We start from the raw sequence: 26,414 nt of genomic DNA on the forward strand, positions 1-26,414 counted from the left end.
CGGCTTTGGCAGCTGCAGGCTCCTTCCTCGTTCCCAGGCAGAGGCAACGCGCCTCCGGACACTTGACTCAGGCACCTTTCAGCCTTTCTGAGGAAGCGGAGCGTCGCCTTCTCTCCCCGCCCGCTCTCTCTCCCCTAGTCTGCTCCCGGAGCCGCTCTCCACCGCCCTCTGCCCGCTGGATTCCGAAGAGCGCATGCGCGAGCGTAAGCCGGCGTTTCCCCGCCCCCGCCCCCCCTTCACCTCCTTCCCGGCGCCGCAAGTCTTCCGGCGCGTGCGCAGCGAGTGCGGGCTGCTGCGAGGACTGAAGAGGCAAGTAAACCTGCCGGAGCTGGCAGGTAGCTGCGGGTGCGGCCCGGAGAGGAGCTGCCAGGAGTCGGCGCCCTGCAGGTCTGGGGACGTCGGCGTTCGCTCACGCCTTGGCGACTCTGGTGGGCCCGGAGCGTCACTCTGTCAGGGGGCGTGACCTGAGCCCGCCTCCCGGGACTGGGAGTGGAGGGGGATGGGGAGCTCCAAGGCCTGTTGTTGATTTGGGGCTTGTTTGTCCCGGAAGGTTTTCTCGAGGAGAGCACAGAGTTTGCAAATAGTGGACGGGAAGGGGCGAGACTGGGACCTGGTGGGAGCTGGGGTGCGCCGAGTCCCCGGGCTGTGAGGAGCTGGGCAGGTTGGCGGAGGGGCTGCTGTTCCCCTGGATTTATGTAGCATGTGGGAGGGAGGTGGGGAGCATTGCTACAAAATGATGATCCTGGTAGAAAACGCGCAGGTGTTTGAAATCACGAACGGCAGTTTGGTCATTTTTGTGTTTTCACTTTTCTCAGACAGAGAAGCAGTTTGCTCTCTTCTGGCGCGGTGGGGCCACTAACCTGCATTCGCTTGCCTCTCTATGCCCTAGGACATGACACAAGTGGCACATCCCGGCTATGGGGTCCCAGCATTCCACCTCTGCTCGCCCCTCTTACTGCAAGCGAAAGAAAGAGAACAGGGAGGATCTGCTGGCCGACAGGGAGCAGGAAGAAGCCATTGCTCAGTTCCCATATGTGGAGTTCACCGGTCGAGATAGCATCACCTGTCTCACGTGCCAGGGGACAGGCTACATTCCGACAGGTGAGAGGCTTTGGTAATCATGGGAAGGATTCCCAAGGTACGCACAGGGCTTCTTCCATCTCCCAGGCAGAGCTTTGCTTCTAGGCAGTACTGTCATAGTCGGAGACAGTGCCCTGAACAGGAGCCAATTGAGCTGACTTGATAAATTTGGGTAGGTTCCACAGCTTCTGTTGGCCTCCTTTATCTGAAAGCCCTTCTTCACTTCCACTCTTTTGTTCTTTGTTTCCTTGCTTTGGAACATCCAGTTTGCTTTATGCTGTGGGATCTGTTGACAGACCCATCTCTTTATTGCTCTCACTCATAAGGCCTGGCACAGCTTTGTAGGGGAACCATCTTGGAAGCTTCTTTTCAAGGAAGCAGGTAGTAAATCATTAACAGCCTAAGGTCTGGAAATATTTCAAGCAGGGAGAGAAAAACAGATGCTCAGGAGTGGCGCCTCCACTAAGGACAAGATCATTTGTCACTAAGTTGGCCCTCAGAAAGCCTTAACACTTTAGATGGAGAGTCACAGGTGTTTGCAGCTGGTAAGAACCCTAGAAACTATCCACTTTATAGGACATGCCTTCCAGTGACACGTGAGGAGACAGTGGCCTAGGGAGGGAACGACTACTTCCCCAAGGCCATTCGGCAGCTCCGGGCCATGGGGTAATACGAGAACAGGAACCTAGATTGCTCAACCTCCGTGTCATTGTCCTGGTAGGATTAATGTTTTGCAATTTATGGCACACTCTCTAGATTTGTTTCTTGTTCCTTAGGCCCAAAATGTGAAACCTGTATCACAGAAATGTTTAATTCCAGGCAAGCATGTGTGGCGGCAGGTTGATGTGCGACATAAAGGAGAGTGGTAAACGTTAGCGCGTGGGATTTATTTTTATACCAAAATAATTGTTCGGTTCTTTCCTAGAACAAGTAAACGAGTTGGTAGCTTTGATCCCACACAGTGATCAGAGACTGCGCCCTCAGAGAACGTGAGTTTCATGCCTCTCACCTATCAGTACTTAACTTCTGTCCTTTTTTCCCTAGTCCATATATTTATGAGCACCAGCTAACTTTTTGAAAACTTTTATTATCTGTTCTTGTAAATTCTCCATTTCCTTTAATACTCTGTGCTCAAGCAAGAGATCTCTGTCCCATCACAGTCTGGGATTATGGAAACTACTAGAAACATTCCAAGGGCCAAGTGAAAGAGTTAACTTGGAAGTTTTTGGAGAAGAGGGGTACTTTGGGAGATGAAGAAATGTTTCTGTCCCCAGAGCTCCTCTCTTCAGCTTCTCTCCCCAGATGACAGATAGCATTCAAATGGGTTTTCAAAGGCTTCTCCCCACTCCACTCATTCCTCCCTGGTTTGTGGTTCCTGGTTCTTTGTACTTTCCCCTTCCCCTCATTCCTGGTTTTGCGTTTAATCTTCACTAACTGGACCTTGATATCTGACTACCCATCTGGTTATGTGCTGTGTCATTCCAGCAAGCAGTACGTCCTCCTATCTGTCCTGCTCTGTCTCCTGGCATCTGGTTTGGTGGTTTTCTTCCTGTTTCCACATTCAGTCCTTGTGGATGATGATGGCATCAAAGTGGTGAAAGTCACATTTAATAAGCAGGACTCCCTTGTCATCCTTGCCATCACGGTAAGATGGAGGGCCTTGCTTCCCAGATCATGCACCTGCAAGTTTTGGACTCGGAACACTCATCCTTGTTTTCTCATTTGCCCTGATGCAGGCCACCCTGAAAATCAGGAACTCCAACTTCTACTCAGTGGCAGTGACCAGCCTGTCCAGCCAGGTTCAGTACATGAACACAGTGGTTGGCACATATGTGACCACTAACGTCTCCTTCATTCCACCTCGGAGCGAGCAACTGGTATGCTCTTCTCTTAGGGTCCTTGCTCCATGGGCTTCAGAGAGGAGGAGTAGGGGACTCTGGGATGCTGTAGCCTCATGACTTTGCTCTCCATTTCATTTGCATTGTTAGGAACTGTTTGGTGAGGAAGATCTGACATGCCCTGTAATTATGAGAAAGTAGGAGAAAAATCAGCATTTAAGTGTTAGGGGAACAAAAGAATTTGTAAGAGCAAACAATTCACTACGAATCAAGAAGAGGAGGTATTATAGTCTGAGGTCTGTTGGCCCCTCAGAAGGGAAGGGGTTGCAGACATTGTTAGAGGGACACAGTCTGTATCAAGGACCATCTTGGGGAAGTATTTTATATGTGACAGGAGAATGCTCCCAGGTCTGTGGATTGCTGATAATAGTACTGTTCTGTGTCAGGCAGGCCTGCCTGGCCACAGACTGATGCTGGTGTCTTATTTTCAGGTGAATTTTACTGCGAAAGCTGAGATGGGAGGACCATTTTCTTATGTATAGTAAGGACAGTGTTTGTTCTCTGTATGTGTGTTCTCTGCTGGATGAAGGGGATTCAGAGTGTACTCGTTGATTGGGGCCAGTCCTCCCTTAAGTCCCAGGCTTTGGCCTGTGGGTTCCCTAAGCTTTGGCCATCTTGAGGTTTATTTGGAGGATGTGTTGTTGGATAAACGACTGAGGTGCTGGAATGTCTAAGAGAACAGTAAGCCACCAGAAACATCTCCAAGCTCCAGCATTTCTTAGTGGGTCTGAAAAAAAACAAAAAGTATTATGTGGAAGGGTGCATGGACACTGTGGGGACTCCGAGCTAGTGAGCCTTGGCAGCACTTAGGTCAGAAGGGAAGGGGAGGGCAGGGGCCCCAGGTAGGGCTGACCATGTAACTCAGTACTCTTCTGATGATACTTTTTCTTTTCTTTTTTCCTTTTTTTTTTTTTTTTTTTTTTTTTAAAAACCAAACTGTCTCCCTGTTTGCTGTTTGGTATTCGGTAGCTTCTTCTGCACATTGCCCGATATCCTGGTGCACAATATAGTGATCTTCCTGCGGTACGTGGCTCTTCTCCCTGTTCCCTTGGCCTTTTGTGTTTGCGTCCAGACCATCAGGCTGTGTGACCTCACCACCTCTGCTCAGGAGGTGCTGTGTGAAACACAAGGCAGAGGCACCTAACCAAAGAGGGGATACCCAGTGCCTTACAGGCACAGATAGAGTAGACCCTTGGGTATCCCCTAGATACCCCTAGATACAAATCACCAAATTCGTAGTTGGCAGCTAGAGAGTTTTCTCCATGAAGTTGGGTCTAGTTTTGTGATCCCTTTAGAATCCTAATGAGACTAGTAAAGAATTGAAAAGGTTCTCAAGGTGTAAGGACTGAGCATTTGGCCAGGTTGCTTTTTGTCCACACAAATTACCCTGTGTCATGCATGGGTCTGCAGGTCTGGCCTAGAATCTTGACCACGGAATCTACTGATGAGAAGCACCTGCTGTGGGCATGTGACGTGTGAGGGTCTGGAGCAGGGTTTCTCAGCCTCAGCAAAGGATTCACAGTCCTTTGTTGTCAGGAACTGTCCTTTGCACAACAAGACATTTTATAGCATCCCGGGCCTCTGCTTGCTAAGTGCCAGGAACAGTCACCACTTTCCCTTGCCCTCAGTTGTAACACCCCAGACGATGCCAGAAGTTTCCTGTGGGGTAAAATTGTCCTGAGTTTAGAATCGCTTCTTGAGAAAGTCACCTCGTGACATAGCCTTTCTGTGAATGTACGAAATTCTGGTCTCCTGGTTACATAACCATGAAGATAATGCATCTGGGGCCCATGGATTTTGTTGCCTGAGCTTGCAAGAAGTTATTTAGGCAATTTTTCTTACTTTGTCTCAAAAATCGAATTTATTCTTCTTGGTTTTTTTTTCCCCCCAGAACTTCAGTGAAGATTTCATATATTGGCCACATGACCCAGAGCTCCTTGGAGACACATCACTATGTGGATTGTGGAGCAAATTCCACGGCTGTTTAGAAACTGCTCTTGGTTCTTCCATGGCAGCACCTGCCAGAAGAGACAACATCTGTTCCCAGGGCCTGAGTTTCATACCTACCCCAGGTGGTAGAAGTAGAGGAGAAGTTGTTTCTCTTAATCCCCAGCAGACAACCTCCTGCCACTTGCAGGGAGAACTCTCTGTGGCGCCACCTGTGTTTCTCAGAACCAGCAGAATCACTGCCCAGTGCCTAGCCTGTGCCCAGCAAATAGTAGGCACTCAGAGCAAGTTTGAAGAATTGAATTCTAGTCTTTTCAGCTGTTCTTGGGGCATTACGCACTGAAACCCTATGGTGGTTCTAGGTTAGCAGACCATGGAGTGACGTGAAGGTTGGACTGTTCCGGCAGCCGCAGAATGGTCTCACTCGTCTGCCCAGAAGAGGCAGCAGGGTGAGAACATTTGAATACCTAAGAAAGCACAGACCGTTTAATAGGGGAAATTTTTGCACCTGTTCACAAATGCCTAGGAACTTCAAAACAAAACCCACAACTTTTTCCTGTAGAAAGCTACAATTGTTTTTACCAAGAGTCTATGTGAGGCTTGATTACCCTTCATCCATTGGCTGGAACATGGATTAAGGATTTGGTAGAAAAATAAACCCGGCTTTTGATTCATCTGTGTCTCCTCTGATTACCTGAATGTCTTAGGAGCCACCTTCGGGGGACTAGAATAGTTGCCTGTTAAGTGGGTCAGCACAGGATGGGAGGGAGGCAAAGGAGCCTGACTGCCCTGTCCCTGTGAGTTCCCCTCAGCCACAGCAGCCTTGCTTCTCTCTCCACCTGGCCCCCATGGTGACAGGCTGCCCCCCTGCTCTCCCAGGACAGAATGCTTCACTCTGTAGGTAGGGCAGACGCCTGCCGGGTGAAGCTTGCTTTCCTGTGGAGGAATAACTTCCCCCACCAATGGTCTGAGGCTGAAAGCTCCCTGATGGGTGGCCACCCTCTTGGCACCCAGAAAGTGGGCTGCAGCCCTATGACGGCAGCTAATCCCGTTGAGTAGCTTGAGCAGTTAGGTTTCAGAACTCGCTGAGCTGGGCTCCTTAACAAGCAACAGATGAAGGCAGGGAGTCTGTGTTAGTTTTTGTTCCCATTCCTGTTACTCAATATTTGCCTCATGATTTTTGCACTCTGAATCTTCTGACGATGCTTAAAGTTCATGACTCTTTGGCTGATGTTGACCGTAACTGAGTAACCTAAAACTGAGGGTTGAAAGTGAAGCTTCAGCACTCTCGCGGATCCTTCAGCAGTGTGTTTGGACGGGATAGTGATGTCTGTCGGGTGCAGCAGAACAGGAGTGTGTCGCCGGTCCTGAGAGCACTGTCCCAGACGGAGCGTGCCTGGAACGCATAAAGATGTTCACAGTTAGATGTCTTCTCTTTCGTTTTCCCATTTCCCAGATGGCCGCTTGCCCATTTTTCGTGTAATTTTGAAAAGGTTACTTCGTTCTGAGTAACATTTTATGGCTGTGTGCCTCAGTAACATGTCTACTAAATAGTGGTTTGGAATTCAGCTATGATATTCAAATGAGAGCACTTAGAATTTTTAAACACATCTGACTGCATAATGCTATATGAATTCTCGTGCCTATTTATATCCCTGGCATCCCAAATGACACTTTGGGATGTTCTGCCCAATTTTATTATGCTATCTGTCAATTACTGAGTAAATGCATATAATTTGCTGTCAACAGCACCAAAATGGAAGGGCGAGTGGTTGGCTTGGGCGTCATTGCTGTCTCTGTTGTTTCTCTAGTGTACTGAGATTTGGAGAGAGTATGTTTCTTAGGAGGTAAGACTTTACTAGCAATCTCTGTAGTTTCTGGCTTGGCCTGTATTCTAATCTTTCTTGTTCTAAATGACTTCTGTGACACCGGTGGAAATCTCCATTTGTTCACTTAAGCCAGAAAACTGTTTATTGAGCTCCTGCTGTGTGCCAAGGATGGTGTTTTGTCTGATGCAATTTATCAAGAATCATAGCTAGAAGTTTAACTATCACAAGCTTTTGATATTTACTAGGCCCTGTATAGGTCACAGTTTACCTTACCTGTCTATCCTGCAACCCCAGTTTACCCAGAGTAGAATCCCTGAGATCCCTGGATCAGCTCTTCTAGGAACTCTAGCCTCGGGTGTGAACCAAATTATTTTAAAAGCTCTGTCCATTCGGTGGGACCCTGGCTGGCTCAGTCGGTAGAGCATGCGACTCTTGATCTCAGAGTCATGAATTCAAGTCCCACATGGGGTGTAGAGCCTACTTTAAGAAAATAATAATGAAAATAAAAGACAGAGCCTGTTTACAAAAGCTCTACATGAATCTAAAGGGTCCCAAATACTTCCTCTCGGCAAAGTAGTTCTTATTCTTTGCCTTTATCAGTAAGATTCTGTGTTTTAATTTCAGCATAGTGAACATACGGTGTTCTATTCGTTGTAGGTGTGCATTAGTAGTGACTTTACCCTTCTGTACCTCGCTGAGTGCTTACACGGAGTATACTCCTCACTTGCTTCACCTGTTTTGCCCACCCCGCACCCATCTCCCCTCTGGCGACCAACAGTTTGTTCTCTACAGGTCTCTGTTTCTTGCTTTCTCACTTCTTTGCTTATTTGTTTTATTTCTTCAAATCCACAGATGAGGGAGGTCACATGGTATTTCTCTTTCTGTGACTTACTTCACTTTGCATTATTCTAGCTCCATCCACGTTATTGCAAATGGTAGGATTTCATTCTTTTCTGTGGCTGAATAGTATTCCATTGTGTATATAGACCACATGTTCTTTATCCATTCATCAGTCAGTGGACACTTGGGCTGCCTCCATAATTTGGCTTTTGTAAATAATGCTACAATCAATGTAGGGGTGCAAGTATCTGTTTGAATTAGTATTTTTGTACTTTGGGGTAAGTACCCATTCACGTGATTACTGGATCATATGGTAGTTCCATTTTTAATTTTTGAGGAACCCTCATACTGTCTTTCATCATGGCTGCCACAGTTTGCATTCCCATCAACAGTGCAAGAGGGTTCCTTTTTCTCCATATCCTTGCCAACACATGTTGTTTCTTAGGTTTTTGATGTTAGCCATGCTGACAGGTGTGAGGTGATACCTCATTGTAGTTTGGAATTGCATTTCCCTGATGACGTGTGATGTTGAGCATCTCATGTGTCTGTTGGCCATCGGGACGTCTCCTTTGGGGAAATGTCTTTTCATGTCTTCTGCCCATTTTTAAATTGGATTATTTGCTTTCTGGATGTTGAGTTGTATCAGTTCTTTATATATTTTGGATATTAACCCTTTATCAGAGACGTTATTTACAAATATCTTCTCCCATTCTGTAGGTTGCCTTTTAGTTTTGTTGAGGATTGTTTCCTTCACTGTGCAGAAGCTTTTTATTTTAATATAGTCCCTATAGTTTTCTTTTGCTTCTGTTTGTCTTGCCTCAGGAGACCTATCTAGAGAAATGTTGCTATGGCCGGTGTCAGAGAAATTACTGCTTATGCTCTCTTCCAGGATGATTATGGTTTCAGGTCTCACATTTAGGTCTTTAATCCACTTTGAGTTTATTTTTGTGTACGGTGTAAGAAAATGGCCCAGTTTCATTCTTTTGCACGTAGCTGACCAGCTTTACCAACACTGTTTGTTGAAGAGACTGACTTTTTCCCATTAGATATTCCTTCCCCTTTTGTCAAAGATTAATTGAACATATGTTTGTGGGTTTATTTCTGGGTTTTCTATTCTGTTCCATTGATCTTTTTGTCTGATATTGTGCCCGTACTATACTGATTTGATTACTACAAGTTTTATAAGTTGAAGTCTAGAATTGTGATACCTCCAGCTTGGCTTGGCTTTGTCAGAATTACTTTGGTTATTTAGGATCTTTTGTGGTTCCATATAAATTTTAGGATTGTTTGTTCTTTGAAAAATGCTGTTGGTATTTTAATGAAGATTGCATTAAATCTGTAGATTGCTTTGGGTAGTACAGACATTGTAACAATATCTGTGCTTCCAATCTATGCATGGCATATCTTTCCATTTCTTTGTGTTCTCTTTAATTTCTTTTGTCAGTGCTTTATAGTTTTCAGAGTATAGCTCTTTTACCTCTTTGGTTAAGTTTATTGCTAGATATTTTTTTTTTTTCGGTGTGATTTTAAATGCGATTGTTTTCTTAATTTCACTTTCTGTTCCTTCATTATTAGTGTATAGAAATGCAATGGCAGGGTGCCTGTGAGGCTCAGTCAATTTAGTATCTGCCTTCAGCTCAGGTCATGATCCCAAGGTCCTGGGATCAAGTCCCACTTCAGGCTTCCTGCTCAGTGGGGAGTCTGCACTTCCCTGTCCCTCTGCCTCCCTCCCAGCTTATGCTCTCTCACTCGCTCACTCTCTCCCTCAAATAAATAAATAAAATCTTAAAAAATAAAAAGTAATGGATGTCTATACATTGATTTTGTATCCTGTGATTTACCTGAATTCATTTATCAGTTCTAGTAATTTTTTGGTGGGGTGTTTAGTTTTATGCATGTCAACTGCAAATAGTGACAGTTGAATTTCTTCCTTACCAATATGGATGCCTCATTTCTTTTTGAATTATTTTTCTAACATAGAATGTATTATATCCCTAGAGGTACAGGTCTGTGAATCATCAGGCTTACACATTTCACAGCATTCACCATAGCACATACACTCCCTAATATCCATAACACAACCACCCTATCCCTACTCCGCCACCCCCCAGCAACCCTCAGTTTGTTTTGTGAGATTAAGAATCTCTTATGGTTTGTCACCCTCCCAATCCCATCTTGTTTCATTTTTTCCTTCCTACCCTGCATACCCCCCCACTTTGCCTCTTAATTTCCTCATAGCAGGGAGGTCATATGATAATTGTCTTTCTCTGATTGACTTATTTCGTTCAGCATAATACCCTCTAGTTCCATCCAGGGTGTTGCAAATGGCAAGATTTCATTTCTTTTGATGGCTGCATAGTATTCCATTGTGTGTATGTATGTATGTATATATATGTATATACATATATATACACCACTTCTTTTTGTTTTGTTTTGTTTTAAGATTTTATTTACTTATTTGACAGACAGAGATCACAAGCAGGCAGAGAGGCAGGTGGAGAGAGAGAGAGGAAGGGAAGCAGGCTCCCTGCTGAGCAGAGAGCCTGATGCGGGGCTCGATCCCAGGACCCTGGGATCATGACCTGAGCTGAAGGCAGAGGCTTAACCCACTGAGCCACCCAGGCACCCCTATACACCACTTCTTTATCCATTCCTCTGTTGATGCATCTAGGTTCTTTCCATAGTTTGGCTATTGTGGACATTGCTGCTATAAACATTTGGATGCACATGCCCCTTCGGATCACTATATTTGTATCTTTGGAGTAAATACACAGTAGTGCAATTGCTGGGTCGTAGGGTAGCTCTATTTTCAACTTTTCGAGGAACCTCCATACTGTTTTCCAGAGTGGCTGCACCGGCTTGCATTCCCACCAACAGGCTAGGACGGTTTTCCTTTCTCCACATCCTCACCAGCATCTGTCATTTCCTGACTTGTTAATGTTAGCCATTCTGACTGGTGTGGGGTGGTGTCTTTCTGTGGTTTTCATTTATATTTCCCTGATGCCGAGTGATGTGGAGCACTTTTTCATGTGTCTGTTGGCCATCTGGGATGTCTTCTTTGCAGAAATATCTGTTCATGTCTTCTGCCCATTTCTTGATTGGATTATTTGTTCTTTGGGTGTTGAGTTTGCTAAGTTCTTTTTTTTTTTTTTTTTTAAAGATTTTATTTATTTATTTGACAGAGAGAAATTACAAGTACACTGAGAGGCAGGCAGAGAGAGAGAGAAGGAAGCAGGCTCCCTGCTGAGCAGAGAGCCCGATGCGGGACTCGATCCCAGGACCCTGAGATCATGACCTGAGCCGAAGGCAGCGGCTTAACCCACTGAGCCACCCAGGCGCCCCGAGTTTGCTAAGTTCTTTATAGATTTTGGAGACTAGCCCTTTATCCGATATGCCATTTGGGAATATCTTCTCCCATTCTGTCAGTTGTCTTGGTTTTGTTGACTGTTTCCTTTGCTGTGCAAAAGCTTTTGATCTTGATGAAGTCCCAATGGTTCATTTTTGCTCTTGCTTCCCTTGCCTTTGGCAATGTTTCTAGGAAGAAGTTGCTGCAGCTGAGGTCGAAGAGGTTGCTGCCTGTGTTCTCTTCAAGGATTTTGATGGATTCCTTTCTCACATTGAGGTCCTTCACCCATTTGGAGTCTATTTTTGTATGTGGTGTAAGGAAATGGTACAGTTCCATTTTTCAGCATGTGGCTGTCCAATTTTTCCAGCACCATTTGTTGAAGAGTCTGTCTTTTTTCCATTGGACATTCTTTCCTGTTTTGTCACAGATTAGTTGACTATAGAGTTGAGGGTCTATTTCTGGGCTCTCTATTCTGTTCCATTGATCTATGTGTCTGTTTTTGTGCCAGTACCATACTGTCTTGATGATGACAGTTTTGTAATTGAGCTTGAAGTTTGGAATTGTGATGCCACCAACTTTGGGTTTCTTTTTTTTTGTGGGTGGGGAGGTTCTTTTTCAACATTTCTCTGGCTATTTGGGGTCTTTTCTAGTTCCATATAAGTTTTAGGATTATTTGTTCCATTTCTTTAAAAAAAAGAAAAGGATGGTATTTTGATAGGCATTAATTGTGTAGATTGCTTTAGGTAGCATAGAGATTTTCACAATAAATTGTTCTTACAATCCATGAGCTTGGAACATTTTTCCATTTCTTTGTGTCTTCCTCCATTTCTTTCATGAGTACTTTCTAGTTTTCCGAGTACAGATTCTTTTTTCTTTGGTTAGGTTTATTCCTAGGTGTCTTATGGTTTTGGGTGCAATTGTAAATGGGATCAACTCCTTAATTTCTCTTTCTTCTGTCTTGCTGTTGGTGTATAGAAATGCAACTGATTTCTGTGTATTGATATCCTGACACTTTACTGAATTCCTTATGAGTTCTAGCAGTTTTGGAGTTTCCCACATAAAGTATATCATCTGCAAAGAGTGAGAGTATGGTTTCTTCTTTGCTGATTTGGATACCTTTAATTTCTTTTTGTTGTCTGATTGCCAAGGCTAGGACTTCTAGGACTATGTTGAATAGCAGTGGTGATAGTGGACATCCCTGGTGTGTTCCTGACACCTTAGGGGAAAAGCTCTCAGTTTTTCCCCATTGAGAATGATATTTGCTGTGGGTTTTTCATAGATGGCTTTGATGATATTGAGGTGCAACCCTCTATCCCTACAGTTTGAAATGATTTGATCAAGAAAGGATGCTGTACTTTGTCAAATGCTTTTTCAGCGTCTATTGAGAGTATCATATGGTTCTTATTCTTTCTTTTATTAATGTATTCTATCGCATTGATTGATTTGTGGATGTTGAACCAACCTGGCAGCCCAGGAATAAATCCTACTCGGTTGTGCCAAATAATCCTTTAATGTACTGTTGGATCTTATTGGCTAGTATTTTGGTGAGAATTTTTGCATCCATGTTCAAGGATATTGGTCTGTAATTTTCCTTTTTGATGGAGTCTTTCTCTGGTTTTAGGATCAAGGTCATGCTGGCCTAATAAAATGAGTTTGGAAGTTTTCCTTCCATTTCAATTTTTTGGAACAATTTCAGGAGAATAGGTATTCTTTCTTCTTTAAATATTTGGTAGAATTCCCCTGGGAAGCCTTCTGGCCCTGGGCTCTTGTTTATTGGGTGATTTTTGATGGCTGCTTCAATCTCCTTACTGGTTATGGGTCTGTTCAGGTTTTCTATTTCTTCCTGGTTTAGTTTTGGTAGTTTATATGAATGCATCAATTTCATCCAGATTGTCAGATTTGCTGGTATATAGTTACTCATAATATGTTCTTATAATTGTTTGTATTTCTTTGGTGTTGCTTGTGATCTCTCCTCTTTCATTCATGATTTTATTTATTTGGGTCCTTTCTATTTTCTTTTTGATAAGCCTGGCCAGGGGTTTATCAATCTTACTAATTCTTTCAAAGAACCAGCCCCTAGTTTTTTTGATTTTTCTATTGTTTTTTTGGTTTCTATTTCATTGATTTCTGCTCTGATCTTTATTATTTCTCTTCTCCCTGTGGGTTTAGGCTTTCTTTGCTGTTCTTTCTCCAGCTCTTTAGGTGTAGGGTTAGGTTGCGTATTTGAGACCTTTCTTGTTTTTTGAGAAAGGCTTGTATCACTATATATTTTCCTCTTAGAACTGCCTTTGCTGTGTCCCACAGATTTTGAACAGTTGTGTTTTCATTATCATTTGTTTCCATGAATTTTTTCACTTCTGGGGTACCTGGGTGGCTCAGTTGTTGGACGACTGCCTTCAGCTCAGGTTATGATCCTGGAGTCCCAAGATCGAGTCCTGCATCGGGCTCCCAGCTCCATGGGGAGTCTGCTTCTCCCTCTGACCTTCTCCTTGCTCATGCTCTCTCTCACTGTCTCTCTCTCAAATAAATAAATAAAATCTTAAAAAAAAAATTTCCTGGTTGACCCATTCATTCTTTAGTAGGATGCTCTTTAGCCTCCATGTATTTGACTTCTTTCCAATTTTCCTCTTGTGGTTGAGTTCTAGCTTCAGAGCATTGTGGTCTGAAAATATGCAGGGAATGATCCCAAACTTTTGGTACCAGTTGAGACCTGATTTGTGACCCAGGCTATGATCTATTCTGGAGAATGTTCCATGTGCACTAGAGAAGAATGTGTATTCTCTTGCTTTGGGATGGAATGTTCTGAATATATCTCTGATGTCCATCTGGTCCAGTGTGTCATTTAAATCCCTTATTTCCTTGTTGATCTTTTGCTTAGATGATCTGTCCATTTCAGTGAGGGGGGTGTTAAAGTCCTCTACTATTATTGTATTAATGTGTTTCTTTGATTTTGTTACTAATTGGTTTATATAATTGGCTGCTCCCGTGTAAGGGGCATGGATATTTATAATTTTTAGATCTTGGGGCACCTGGGTGGCTCAGTGTGTTAAAGCCTCTGCCTTCGGTTCAGGTAATGATCCCAGGGTCTTGGGATCAAGCCCTGCATCAGGCTGTCTGCTCAGTGGGGAGCCTGCTTCCTCCTCTCTCTCTCTCTGCCTGCCTCTCTGTCTACTTGTGATCTATGTCTGTCAAATAAATAAATAAAATCTTTGAAAAAAATAAAATAAAATGAGTTTCTTGCAGACAGCATATCAATGGGTCTTGTTGGTTTTTTTTGTTTGTTTTTTGTTTTTTGGGTTTTTTTTAGATTTTATTTATTTATCTGACAGAGAGAGATCACAAGTAGGCAGGCAGAGAGAAAGGGAAGCAGGCTCCCCGCTGAGCAGAGAGCCCAATGCGGGACTCAATCCCAGGACCCCGAGATCATGACCCGAGCTGAAGGCAGAGGCTTTAACCCACTGAGCCACACAGGCACCCCAATGAGTCTTGCTTTTTTTTTTTTTTTTTAAAGATTTTATTTATTTATTTGACAGAGAGAAATTACAAGTACACTGAGAGGCAGACAGAGAGAGAGAGAGAGAAGGAAGCAGGCTCCCTGCTGAGCAGAGAGCCCGATGTGGGACTCGATCCCAGGACCCTGAGATCATGACCTGAGCCAAAGGCAGTGGCTTAACCCACTGAGCCACCCAGGCGCCCCGAGTCTTGTTTTTTTTATCCATTCTGATACCCTGGGTCTTTTGATTGGTACATTTAGCCCATATACATTCAGAATAACTATGGAAAGATATGAATTTAGTGCCATTGTATTACCTATAAGGTGACTGTTACTCTATATTGTCTCTGTTCCTTTCTGGTCTATTACTTTTAGGCTCTCTGTTTGCTTAGAGGACCCCTTTCAATATTTCCTATAGGACTGGTTTGGTGTTTGCAATTTTTTAAAATTTTTGTTTGTCCTGGAAGCTTTTTATCTGTCCTTCTGTTTTCAGTGACAGCCTAGCTGGATATAGTATTCTTGACTGCATATTTTTCCTCATTTAGTGCTCTGAATATATCATGCCAGTCCTTTCTAGGCTGCCAGGTCTCTGTGGATAAGTCTGCTGCCAATCTAATATTTCTATGTTACAGACTTCTTGTCCTGAGCTGCTTTCAGGATTTTCTCTTTATCACTAAGACTTGTAAGTTTTACTATTAGATGATGGGATGTGGACCTTTTTTAATTGATTTTTGAGGGGGCGTCTCTGTGCCTCCTGGATTTTGATGCTTGTTCCCTTTGCCATATTAGGGAAATTCTGTACTGTAATTTGCTCCAATATACCTTCTGCCCCTTTCTTTCTTCTTCTTCTGGGATTGCAATCATTCTAATATTGTTTCATCTTATGGTATCATTTATCTCTTGAATTCTCCTCTCATGATCCAGTAGTTGTTTGTCTCTCTTTTGCTCAGCTTCTTTATTCTCTATCATTTGGTCTTCTGTATCTCTACTTTTCTCTTCTGCCTCTTTTATCCTAGTAGTAAGAGCCTCCATTCTTTTTTTTTTTTTTTAAGATTTTATTTATTTATTTGACAGGCAGAGATTACAAGTAGGCTGAGAGGCAGGCAGAGAGAGAGGAGGAAGCAGGCTCCCCGCTGAGCAGAGAGCCCGATGCGGGGCTCGATCCCAGGACCCTGGGATCATGACTTGAGCCGAAGGCAGAGGCTTTAACCCACTGAGCCACCCAGGCGCCCCAAGAGCCTCCATTCTTGATTACCTCATTAATAGCTTTTTTAATTTCAACTTGGTTAGATTTTAATTCTTTTATTTCTCCAAAAAGGGATTTTATTTCTCCAGAAAGGAGAATATAATAATAATATCTCCCATGCCTTTTTTTTGAGCCCATCTAGCACCTTGATAATCATCATTCTGAGCTCTAGTTCTGACATATTACTGATGTCCATGTTGATTAGCCATCAGTACTGCCTCTTGTTCTTTCTTTCTTTTTTTTTTTGTGGTGAGTTTTTCCACCTTGTCATTTTATCCAGATAAGAATATTTGAATGAGAGAATAAAATACTAAAAAGGTAGCAAAGACCCCAGAAAAATATATGCTAACCAAATCAGAAGAGACCCGAAATTGGGGGGAGAATAAACAGGGAAAAAATAAAAAAATAAAAAAGTATATATATTAGACTGGTGAATAGAACAGAGCCACCCACTTGATTTTGGGTGTATTCTGGTTTCTTAAGAGAAACTACCTCCCTAAATTTTAAAGATGGAAAAACTTATATAAATACAAAAATAAGGGTAAACACGATGAAGGTATGGAATATGACTGTAAAGATGAAAATTAAAGATTCTAAAAAAGGATTGATAAGTTGGTTGGAAAAAGAAAAAAAAAATGTGATCAGGCTGGAGACTAGAACAAAGCCATGCATCAGATTTAGGGTATATTTTGATCTATTAGAAAAAACTGTATCCAAAATTTTAAAGAAAAAAACCCTATATGTATACAGAAAGTAAAGTTGGGGCTCCTGGGTGCCTTAGTTGTTAAGCCTCTACCTTAGGCTCAGGTCATAATCCCAGGGTCCTGGGATCAAGCCCCATCTCGGGCTCCCTGCTCCACAGGAAGCCTGCTTCTCCTTCTTCCACTACCCCTGTGCATATTCCCTCTCTCACTGTCTCTCTCTCTCTCTCTCTCTCTCTCTCTGTGAAATAAATAAAAAATTAAGAACAACAACAAAAAACATTTAAAAAAATATGGTTAAATACAGTAAAGGGATAAAATATGGCTATAACCATAAAATTTAAAAAGACTTTTTTATAAAGGAATTGATAAGATAAAATAGTTTTTAAAAAACCTTAAAAGAGGAAAGAGGAAAAGTTAGAAAAAAATAAAATAAAAATAATTTAACTTTCTAAGATTAAAGGACCATGGGCAAAAGCCATGAATTCTATGTGTTGCTTTCCCCTGGCTCTGGAGTTCTGCTGTTGTCCTTGATCAGTGAACTTGGTCTTGGCTGGATGTTCTTGCTGATATTCTGGGGGAGGGGCCCTGTTGCAGTGATTCTCAAATGTCTTTGCCCGAGGTAGAATTGTACCACTCTTGCCAGGGGCCAGGCTAAGTAATCTGCTTGTGTTTGCTCTCAGCTTTTGTTCCCTGAATGTTTTCTATAGAGCTCTGGAGGACTGGAATGAAAATGGTGGCCTCCCAATCTCTGACCCAGAGGATCCAAGAGCTCAGGGCCCCACCCCTCAATGTGCCCTCAGAGAAAAGCAGTCAATCCGTCCCATCTCCCTGGTTTCCAGCTGCACTCCGTGCTCACCCAGTCTGTGACTGAGTGTTCCTATTTCTGGTGCACAGCCCCATTTGGAGTCTTTAAACCCAGCAGATTCCTGCCACATGCTCCTGCGCCACTCCTCCCAGAGGAGTATGGGGGGGGTGTCTCCCTGGATCTGCCACTTGTGGGGTCCCTTCCTAAAGAGGAGTGGCTTGACTGTGCCTTGGATCATGGCTTAAGCTAACCCTGAGCTGAAAGCCCACTGGTGAGCTCCATCTCTGTAGCCCATTTTCCTGCTCAGACACCTGGGAGCTCTGCCATGCTCAGATACCCCTGGTCTTTCTGGGACCCTGTGGTCCTGAGACCACACTGTCCCCATGAGGGCTCCACCCCCACTTAGCCTCTGCAGCAACATCCCTCAGTGGAGCAGACTTCTAAAAGTTCTGATTTTGTGCTCTGCTGCTCCACTGCTTGCTGGGAGCTGACCCCTCCCCCCACAGTCTATCTTTCCATCCCTTTGGATTCACTTCTCCTCATGTCCTACCTTTCAGAAAGTGGTCGATTTTCTGTTCCTAGAATTGCTGCTCTTCTTCTCTTCTATCTCCTGTTGAGTTTGTAGGTGTTCGGAGTGGTTTGATAACTGTCTAGCTGAACTCCTGGGACCTAATGATATTTCAGTCGCCTACTCTTCCACCATCTTGCTTCCTCCTTCTTTTCTTTTTCTTGTCTGATTGCTGTGGCTAGGACTTTCATTACTATCTTTTTTCTTTTTTTTAAGATTTTTATTTATTTATTTGACAGAAAGAGATCACAAGTAGGCAGAGAAGCAGGCAGAGAGGGGGAAGCAGGCTCCCTACTGAGCAGAGAACCTGATATGGGGCTCAATCCCAGGACCCTGAAATCTTGACCTGAGCAAAAGGCAGAGGCTTTAACCCACTGAGCCACCCAGGCGCCCCCTTTCAGTACTATCTTGAGTAAAAGTGGTGAGAGTGGATATCCTTGTCTTGTTCCTGACCTTAGGGGAAAAGTTCTCAGTTTTTCCCCATTATTGTGTTGGCTATGGATTTTTTCATATATGGCCTTTATTATGCTGAGGTATGTTCCCTGTAGCCCTACTTTGTGGAGGATTTTTATCGTGAATCAATGTTATACTTTGTCATATGCTTTTTCTGCATCTATTGAAATGATCATATGGTTTTTATCCTTTCTCTTATTGATGTGATGTATCACCTTGATTGATTTGAATATTGAAATACACTCACACCCTGGGAATAAATCCCACTTGATCATGGTATATGATTTTTTTAATGTCTTGTTGAATCTGGTTTGTTAATATTTTGTTGAGAACTTTTGCATTTAAATTCATGAGAGATAATGGCCTGTATTTCTCATTTTTTCTGCTGTCTGTATTTGGGTATAGTATCGGGGTAATACTAGCCTCGTAGAATGAATTTAGAAGATTTCCTTCCTCTTGTAGTTTTTGGAATAGTTTGAAAATAGGTATTAACTCATTTTTAAATGTTTGATAGACTTCACCCATGAAGTTGTCTGGTCCTGAATTTTTGTTTGTTGGGAGTTTTTTGATTACTGATTCAATTCACTGCTAGTAATTGCCTATTCAAATTTTCTACTTCTTCCTGCTTCAGTTTTGGGATGTTATTGCATATAGGAATTTATCCATTTCTTAATGTTCAATTTTTGGCATACAAGTTTTCATAATATTGTTAAAATTGTTTGTGTTTCTGTGGTGTTGGTCGTTATTTCTCCTCTTTCATTAGTGATTTTATTTAGGTTGCCTGCCTCTCTCTCTCTCTCTGTCTCTCTCCCCCCCTTCTTCCTTCTCTCCCTTCTCTCTCCCTTTTTCCCTCCCTCCCTTCTTCCCTCCCTCTTTTTTTGATGAATCTAAGTAAAGGTTTATCAATTTTGTTGATCTTTTCAAAGAACCAGCTTCTGAATTCAGTGATGTGTTCTGGGTTTTTGTTTGTTTGTTTTTAGTTTCTATATCATTTATTTCTGTTCTAATCTTTATTATTTCCTCCCTTTTGCTGGCTGGTTTTTGTTGTTGTTGTTGTTCTTCTTCTTTTTCTAGCTCCTTTAGGTGCAAAGTTAGGTTGTTTATTTTAAATTTTTCTTGTTTCTTGAGGTAGGCCTGTATTGCTATAAACTTCCCACTTAAAACAGCTTTTGCTGGGATTCCTGGGTGGCTTAGTTGTTTAAGTGTCTGCCTTGGGCTCAGGTCATGATCCCAGGGTCCTGGGATCGAGTCCCACATCAGGTTCCTTATTCACTAGGAGCCTGCTTCTCCCTCTGCCTGCTCTTCCTGCCACTCCTCCTGCTTATTCTCTGTCTCTCTCTCTCTCTGACAATAAAATCTTAAAAAATAAATAAGTAAAAGAATAGATTTTGCTGCATCCCAAAGATTTTGGACCATTGTGTTTTATTTCCTTTTTGAGTTCTTGGTTGACGGACCATTGTGTTTTATTTCCTTTTTGAGTTCTTGGTTGACCCTTCACTGTTTAGTAGCATGTTATTTAACCTCCACATATTTGTGTTCTTTCCAGATATTTTTCTTGTAGTCGATTTCTAGTTTCATAGCATTGTATTCAGAAAAGATGCATGACATGACTTTGATCTTGAATATGTTGAGGCTGGGTTTGTGGCCTAATGTGTGATGTGTTCTGGAGAATGTTCCATGTGTACTTGAAAAGAATATGCATTCTGCTGTCTCAGGATGGTATGTTAGACCCATCTGATCCAATATGTCATTTAGAGCTGTTTCTTTGTTGATATCCTATTTGAGTGGTCTGTCCATTCATGTAAGTGAGTTGTTAAAGTCCTCTACTATTATTGTATTACTCTTTATTATTTCCTTCATATTTATTAGTAGCTACTTTATATATTTGGGTGCTCTAATGTTGGGTGCATAAATAATTACAATTGTTATATCTTCTTGTTGAATTGTTCCTTTATGAGTATGCAGTGCCCTTCTTTGTCTCTTGTTACAGTCTCTTCATATGTCTATTTTGTCTGATAGAAGTATTGTTACTCTGGCCTTCTTTTCACATCCATTTGGCTGATAAATGCTTTTCTAACCCTCTACTTTCAATCTGCATGTGTTGTTATGTCCAAACTTCTTCTCCTGTAGGCAGCAAATAAATGGGTCTTCTCTTTTATCTATTCCATCACTCTGTGTCTTTTGATTGGAGCATTTAATTCATTTACAATCAAAGTAATTATTGATAGGCAAATACTTTTTGCCATTTTGTTACTTGTTTTATATTTGTTTTTTGTAGTTCTTCTCTGTTCCTTTCCTCTCTTACTCTTTTTCATAGTTTGCTTTCATTCTTTAATAATATACTTGGATTCCTTTCTTTCTATTCCTTGCATATCTATCAGTGGTTTTTTATTTGTGGTTACCATAAGGTTTGTCTGTAATGTATTAGGCATATAGGAGTCTATATTAAGTTGATGGTTGCTTAAGTTTGAACCCATTCTTTACTCCTCTCCCTTGACCCCATGTTTTAGATCTTTGGTGTCATATTTTATATCCTTTCATTTTGTGAATCACTTTACTGATTTTCACAGATATATCAGTTTTTACTGTTTTTGTGCTTCCTACTTTTCTTATTCCTACTTATTGTCTTAATTTTCCACTCAAAGGGTTCCCTTTAATATTTCTTGTAGGGCTCTTAGTGGTCATGAACTCCTTTAACTTTTGGATATTTGGTTGTTGTTTTTTGTTTTGTTTAAGATTTATTTATTTGGTTTTTTGTTTGTTTGTTTTTTGTTTTGGAGAAAGAGAGTGGATAAGGGGGAGAGGGAGAGAGAGAATCATAAGCAGACTCACTGCTGAGCACAGGGCCCAGGATGGGACTCAGTCTCACAACCCTGAGATCGTGACCTGAGCCAAAACTAAGAGTTGGACACTCAACTGACCAAGCTACCCAGGTGCCCCTAACTTTTGTTTTATTGAGAAAGTTTTTATCTCTCTTTCTATTCTGAATGATAGCCTTGCTGGGTAGAATATTGCAGGGATTTTTCTTCCAACACTTTGAATATATCATGCTGCTCCCTTCTGGCATACAAAGGTTCTGCCGAAATGTCCCCTGAATAGCCTTATGCAGCTTCTCTTGTCTATAACTTTTCTTCTGCTGCTTTAAAAATTATTACTACCTTTTGCCAGTTTAATTACCATTTCCCTTGCTGTGGACCTTCTTGGGTTGATTTTGTTGGGAGCTCTCTTTGCTGGATCTAGATTTCTGTTTCCTTCCCTCAGATTCAGAATGTATTCAGCTAGTATTTCTTCAAATTCTCTGCACTCTTTTTTCTCTCTTCTTCTGAGATGCTTATAATGTGAATGTTAATTGTGCTTGATGGAGTCACTGAGTTCCCTAAGTCTGTTTCTCCCTCTCTTTCTCTCCCCCCTCTCTCTCCTTCCCTCCCTCTCCTATTCAGCTCTCCTGCTTTCTATTACTCTGGCCTTCAGGTCACTGATCCATTCTTCTGCTTCCTCTAGTCTACTATTTAGTCCATGTAGTATATTTTTTTATTTCAGTTATTGAGTTCTTCATCTCTTTTTAATGATTGGTTCTTTTATTATGTTTTCTATCTCTTTGTTAAGGTTTTTACTGAGATCCTCCACTCTTTTCTCAGTACAGTAAGTATCTTTATGACCAATACTTAAAATCTCCTCTTAGTCGTACTACTTATCTCCATTTTGTTTAGCTCTCTTTCTGTGATTTTTGTCCTGATCTTTCATTTGGGATATATCCTGTCATCTCCTCATTTTGTCTAACTCTCTGTGTCTGTTTCTCTGTGTTAGGGAGGTCAACTACATCTCTCTCTCTTGAAAGAGAGAGTGGCCTTCTAAAGAAGTCCTATAGTGTCCTGCAGTGCAATGTCGTCTGTTCATCAGAACCTGGTGCTTCAGGGCTGACTCCTCTGTGTTTTGCATGAGCCCTGTTGTTGAGGCTGAGCTACACTTGCCTTCAGTCTGGTCGTCTGCAATAGCTCTCTTTGCCAATTGTGGGTAGGGTTTGGTCTCTGTGTTGTTAGTGGGCCAGTCTGGGGCTACCTTGGGCTTGAGTCAGTCCAGATGTTTGCCAGAGATGTAGTAGCACCAAACTGCAGGGTGTTTTCCTTGTGTTGTCCCATGAGAAGCTTTCATTGGTGGGTGAGGTCAGCAATCACATCAGCTGCCTGTCTCCAGCCCACTGCTGGGGCTACATCTGGACTAGTGTGTATGGGTACCTTCCCCTTCCCCCAGGGCAGGAGTCCCTTTGGAGGGATGCTGGCCCCTCTGAGGGCTGTTTGCATGACTACCAGGCTCATGGTATCACTTTGGATAGACTCTGGTCAAGGGCATATTGCAGGGGACAGGTCCATAGGACATGATGGAGACAGGGCTCATGGCATAATTTCTGCACCTTTCCAATGTGGAAGAGGACATGCAGCTGCCCAAAATTCTGGCCAATTCCAGCTAGGTTGGAGAGGGCATATCCACAGGAGAACACTGGGGTGGGGATGTTGTTAGCAAGCTAGGTGCAGAATGTTGATGTCACACTGGTTCCCTCAGGTGTCCTTGTGTCTAGGCTGGGAGGCAAGGGAGGGAAATGCTGCCTGCTACCTTCTTTGTTCCTGGAGAAGTCTCCCAAAAATCCCTGCTCTGCCAGCACACACTCAGAGATTAGCAAACAAATCTCCCTCCCAAATACCCCAGGCATTTTTCAAACTACTGCTTCTATGCTGTATCTCAGCAGGGCTGTTTGTATGCTGTCTCTTTAAAGGTAGGGACTCCATTCCCTCTACCCTCCTTGCCCTCCCAGAGCTGAGCCTGATTTTTAAAGTTCCAGGTATTAAGCCCCACTGATTGTAAAAACTATAGAGTTTTGTCCCCGTGGTTTTCAAAGCCAAATGTTACAGGAATTTGTTTTCCCTTTACAAGTTCCCCACACCAGGGATTTCTGATGCAAGGGTCTGTTCTCTCCCCTCTCCTCACCCGTTGCGTCCCTCCTTCCTACAGACAGTCCTCTAAATCTGTTTAGTTCTGGACCATATCTTGGCCCTTTCTACCATTTCTGATGTGGCCTTCTCTACATTTAGCTACAGAGAATCTGTTCTGCTACTATTTGTGTCATTTCTGGGTTATTTATTGTGATGTGGATGTTTCTAGATGTATCTGTGGGATACATCTGTGGGATAGTGAGCTTAGGGTCCTCTTACTCTGCAGTCTTCTCCCGAAGTAACTTTAAGTAAGATTCTTCATTCCCTTGACTCATAAGATTCTGTGTCCCTTCACACGATTAGAAGGGAAACCAATTTCAGAAGTTTTGATTTACTCAGGGTCCAGGTCACTTGAGGAAGTCTGAGCTCCAGCTCCTAGTTAAAGCCTTTTAATACCATACCATTTTTTATGAATATGAGGGATCTTATTTTAGTAAGCCAGGTCTGTCCACTGAACCCTGCTGGGATCAGGAGAGGCTATTCTCAGCAGAGAGAACTTTTGCCTTTCCTGGGGCATCAGGGATCACGGGAATTAGTGACAGAGCTGGTTGTTCTCACCTTCCCCTCTAGGCTGAATGGGGACAAGAGAGCAGTGGTAGGGAGCCCAGCACTGGCAACCAAGGATGTACATTTTGCTGTGACCACAGAGGAAGCCAAGGGAGGCTTTCAGTGTGAGTTCATGGAGGGTAGTTTCAGGGCAGAGTGCAGCTCCCCGGTTCAGCTCTACCTTTGTCTGTGGAGTCCTCAAAGCGGCCATATGCCCCACCACTCTCCCCTGGCCCACATTAGCTCTCTTGGCAGATGGAAGGGTTACTTTTAAATTAGGCGATAGCTTTTCCAGTTAGGTATTTTAACTTATGTTTTCATCTTACTCTTTTAGTTTGTCATGAATTAGCCCTGCTAAGCTACTTTACTGAACAAATTTTACATTGTACATTGAATAGTAACACAAACAAGTCCAACAAAAAATGTCTTAGGTATTTTTGCTTTGTTGTTTCTTCAATAGGAAAGCCATCTACCTTCATCTGGAGGCAGTGGGAGGCAGGGATGAAGACAGGGGCAGAGAAGGGGATGGTCCTCAGGTTTAATCAGCAGTGCCAGGTATCTTTTGAAATGTATTTTATAAATTACTACCGTTGTTGATTTTGATTGGTTTCGTGTCTCCCACCCACTGCACACATCACCACCACCACGCCCTCTAGTGGGGAAGGCGGCGGTTTCCTCGTTGTGCCACACAGGAGTCGTTGGAGGGAGAAATGGGAGGCTATCCATTCATAAGGCGGGTGTTGGGAGGAAGTCCATGGAAGCTTTAAGTGCAGGCCCCAGGAAGCAGAGACAGGAGGGCCAGAGGAGGGAGCATGAAAATGGAATAAATGGTAGGGATAATCATGTAACACTTCCACCTCTTCTTGACCTAGAGTCTTAGAGGAAGATACAGACAAATAGATCACCAAGACTGGCTGATTGCGTACACAGGTTCCTGTGGACTTGCTCCCTGCCCCTCTTCCCCAACTTCCCCAACCCTCCCTTGGGAGCATCTCTGATCTCCCTTATCCAGCAAGACGTGACCTGCATACTTTCCCATCCACATGCCCTAGAGGTGTGTTTTGTGTTTACTCAAGAACAAGTCATGCCTATATTTTCTGCACCCCCTTCCCAAATCTTGGCCTCTGGTCCCAGTTCCTTCCTGGGTTCCAGGCAGTGTGAAGGTGTGAAGGTTACAAAAGGAGGCAAGTATGTGTTTGTGTGAGGTTACTAAACCAGGCAATGTGACTCTAGTGACCTCCCTCCTGGTTGAAATGTCTACAGAAGAAGGCCTTAGGATGGCCATTTGGTCACGTCTACAGAATCAAAGACTAAGGGAAAATAAAAAACAAATCACAGGTCAAAATGTACTTTCCAATAATTTTTTTGTTTTTAATATCAATTGATGTTTTAAAAAATACAGAGGTGTTTGACACAGAATAGCACCATTGTGTAGGACACACTCAGTTCCTGCGCCCGGCACCTGAAGGGGGGTCTTCTTGCCTGGGCTGGGGACAGTCACTCAGGGGGGCGTTAGACTCACACCAGTTAGTTTCCTGCCTCTGCCTCGACCCAAAGGTCTTACAGGAAGACAATAAATAAATAGAACACCGAGATTTTATTTTGCAGTCTGCCCAGTTCAGGTCTCTTAGAAAGAGAGGGGAGAAAAGTCCACACTGTGAGCGGGTGGGGTGAATGGTCATCAGGTCAGGTCAGCCATTCAGTGCAGAGCCCTAGAGTGACTGCGACTGGAAAGTACTTGGGTCCTTTGGGTTGGCAATGGATTGTGGTGTTTGTGGGTTCGAGTTTTTACAAGAAGCAGACAGGCCCTATGTCCACACCAAATTCCTGCTCGGGCCCTCCTATGTCCATGGGCGCAATGTCAATGATGGGGAGACGTGAGGTCTTCTGTGACCGGTACTCGATCAGAGTCTTGCCCCACTTACCGGTGTGTTTCTAGGGGAGAAAGAAAGGAGACACTGTCCAGTGCCAGCTGCCCAGGACCCCAAATTTGAGCCTCATAGAGCACAAAACACAAAACGTGCTCTGAGGCTCTCCTGACCTCTCTTTGGCTTGCCAGAGCCCTCTCTACCTCAACTCCTGTCCCTGCCAGCAAGACCCCCTCCATGCTCCCCTTCTGTACTGGCTCTCTCCCCTATAGTGACCCTCTCTTCGCTTCAACCTGTGGGCTGACCCACAGACCCACAGTCCTACGGGGGTAACTGGACATGCTGGGTTGGGCTTCTTTTCCCTGAGCCGAGAGAGGGAAGAAGATAGAATAGCACCCCTCCTTTACCTGTGCCTCTGCCCATCTTCTCTGCCTAACCCCTCAAGCTCACACCTCTGAGGAACCCATCATTTTAGGCCTGCACCAGCTGTGGCCCGCCCTTGGCCTCAGGCGGCCCATCTCCCTTCCCTGGAGGCTCCAGCCAGCCCGACTCACCGTGCAGCCATCCTTCAGGACGGTGTACGTGAAGCGGCTGTTGCCCTCAGCCCGGATCTCCACGTCATTGGAGCCCTGGATGAGCAGGGCCTTCTTGAGGTTGCCGGCTGCCTCGTCCAGGTAAGCGATGCTGTTCTTGCAGTGGTAGGTGATGTTCTGGGAGCCTTCAGTGGACAGCAGGCGTAGGAACGTCATCTGGACGTTGGCAGTGTTGGGAGCCAGGTTGTCATCACCATAGCTGAACTGTTC

General features: G+C 43.5%; 2 protein-coding genes across 6 annotated transcripts in view; one reads left to right on the top strand and one right to left on the bottom strand.

Moving 5' to 3' along the window:
- The first annotated feature begins 204 nt into the window (after positions 1-204).
- TMEM106C (transmembrane protein 106C) lies at positions 205-5,599 on the top strand. 5 transcript variants are annotated; one of them, XM_059402983.1, is made up of 8 exons: positions 205-309; positions 890-1,101; positions 2,006-2,069; positions 2,566-2,725; positions 2,817-2,957; positions 3,410-3,459; positions 3,948-4,001; positions 4,870-5,599. In XM_059402983.1, the coding sequence occupies exons 2-8, from the start codon at positions 918-920 to the stop codon at positions 4,964-4,966; spliced, it is 750 nt and encodes a 249-aa protein (XP_059258966.1). In that variant the 5' UTR covers positions 205-309; positions 890-917; the 3' UTR covers positions 4,967-5,599. The 5 variants fall into 5 exon arrangements, with proteins under 5 accessions (XP_059258966.1, XP_059258965.1, XP_059258963.1 ...); XM_059402982.1 differs by having other exon boundaries at positions 249-428; XM_059402980.1 differs by having other exon boundaries at positions 250-387.
- A 19,604-nt stretch (positions 5,600-25,203) lies between these two features.
- The window catches only part of COL2A1 (collagen type II alpha 1 chain), a 30,594-nt gene continuing 29,383 nt past the window's right edge, over positions 25,204-26,414 (bottom strand). Inside the window, exons 52-53 of the mRNA XM_059404501.1 lie at positions 26,166-26,408; positions 25,204-25,678 (exon numbers count right to left, since the gene is read on the bottom strand). Coding sequence (XP_059260484.1) covers positions 25,532-25,678; positions 26,166-26,408 — 390 coding nt within the window. The 3' untranslated portion in view covers positions 25,204-25,531. The remainder of the gene's footprint in view (positions 25,679-26,165; positions 26,409-26,414) is intronic.

Source organism: Mustela nigripes, chromosome 6 (assembly GCF_022355385.1).
Source record: "Mustela nigripes isolate SB6536 chromosome 6, MUSNIG.SB6536, whole genome shotgun sequence".
NCBI classification, from domain to species: Eukaryota; Metazoa; Chordata; class Mammalia; order Carnivora; family Mustelidae; genus Mustela; species Mustela nigripes.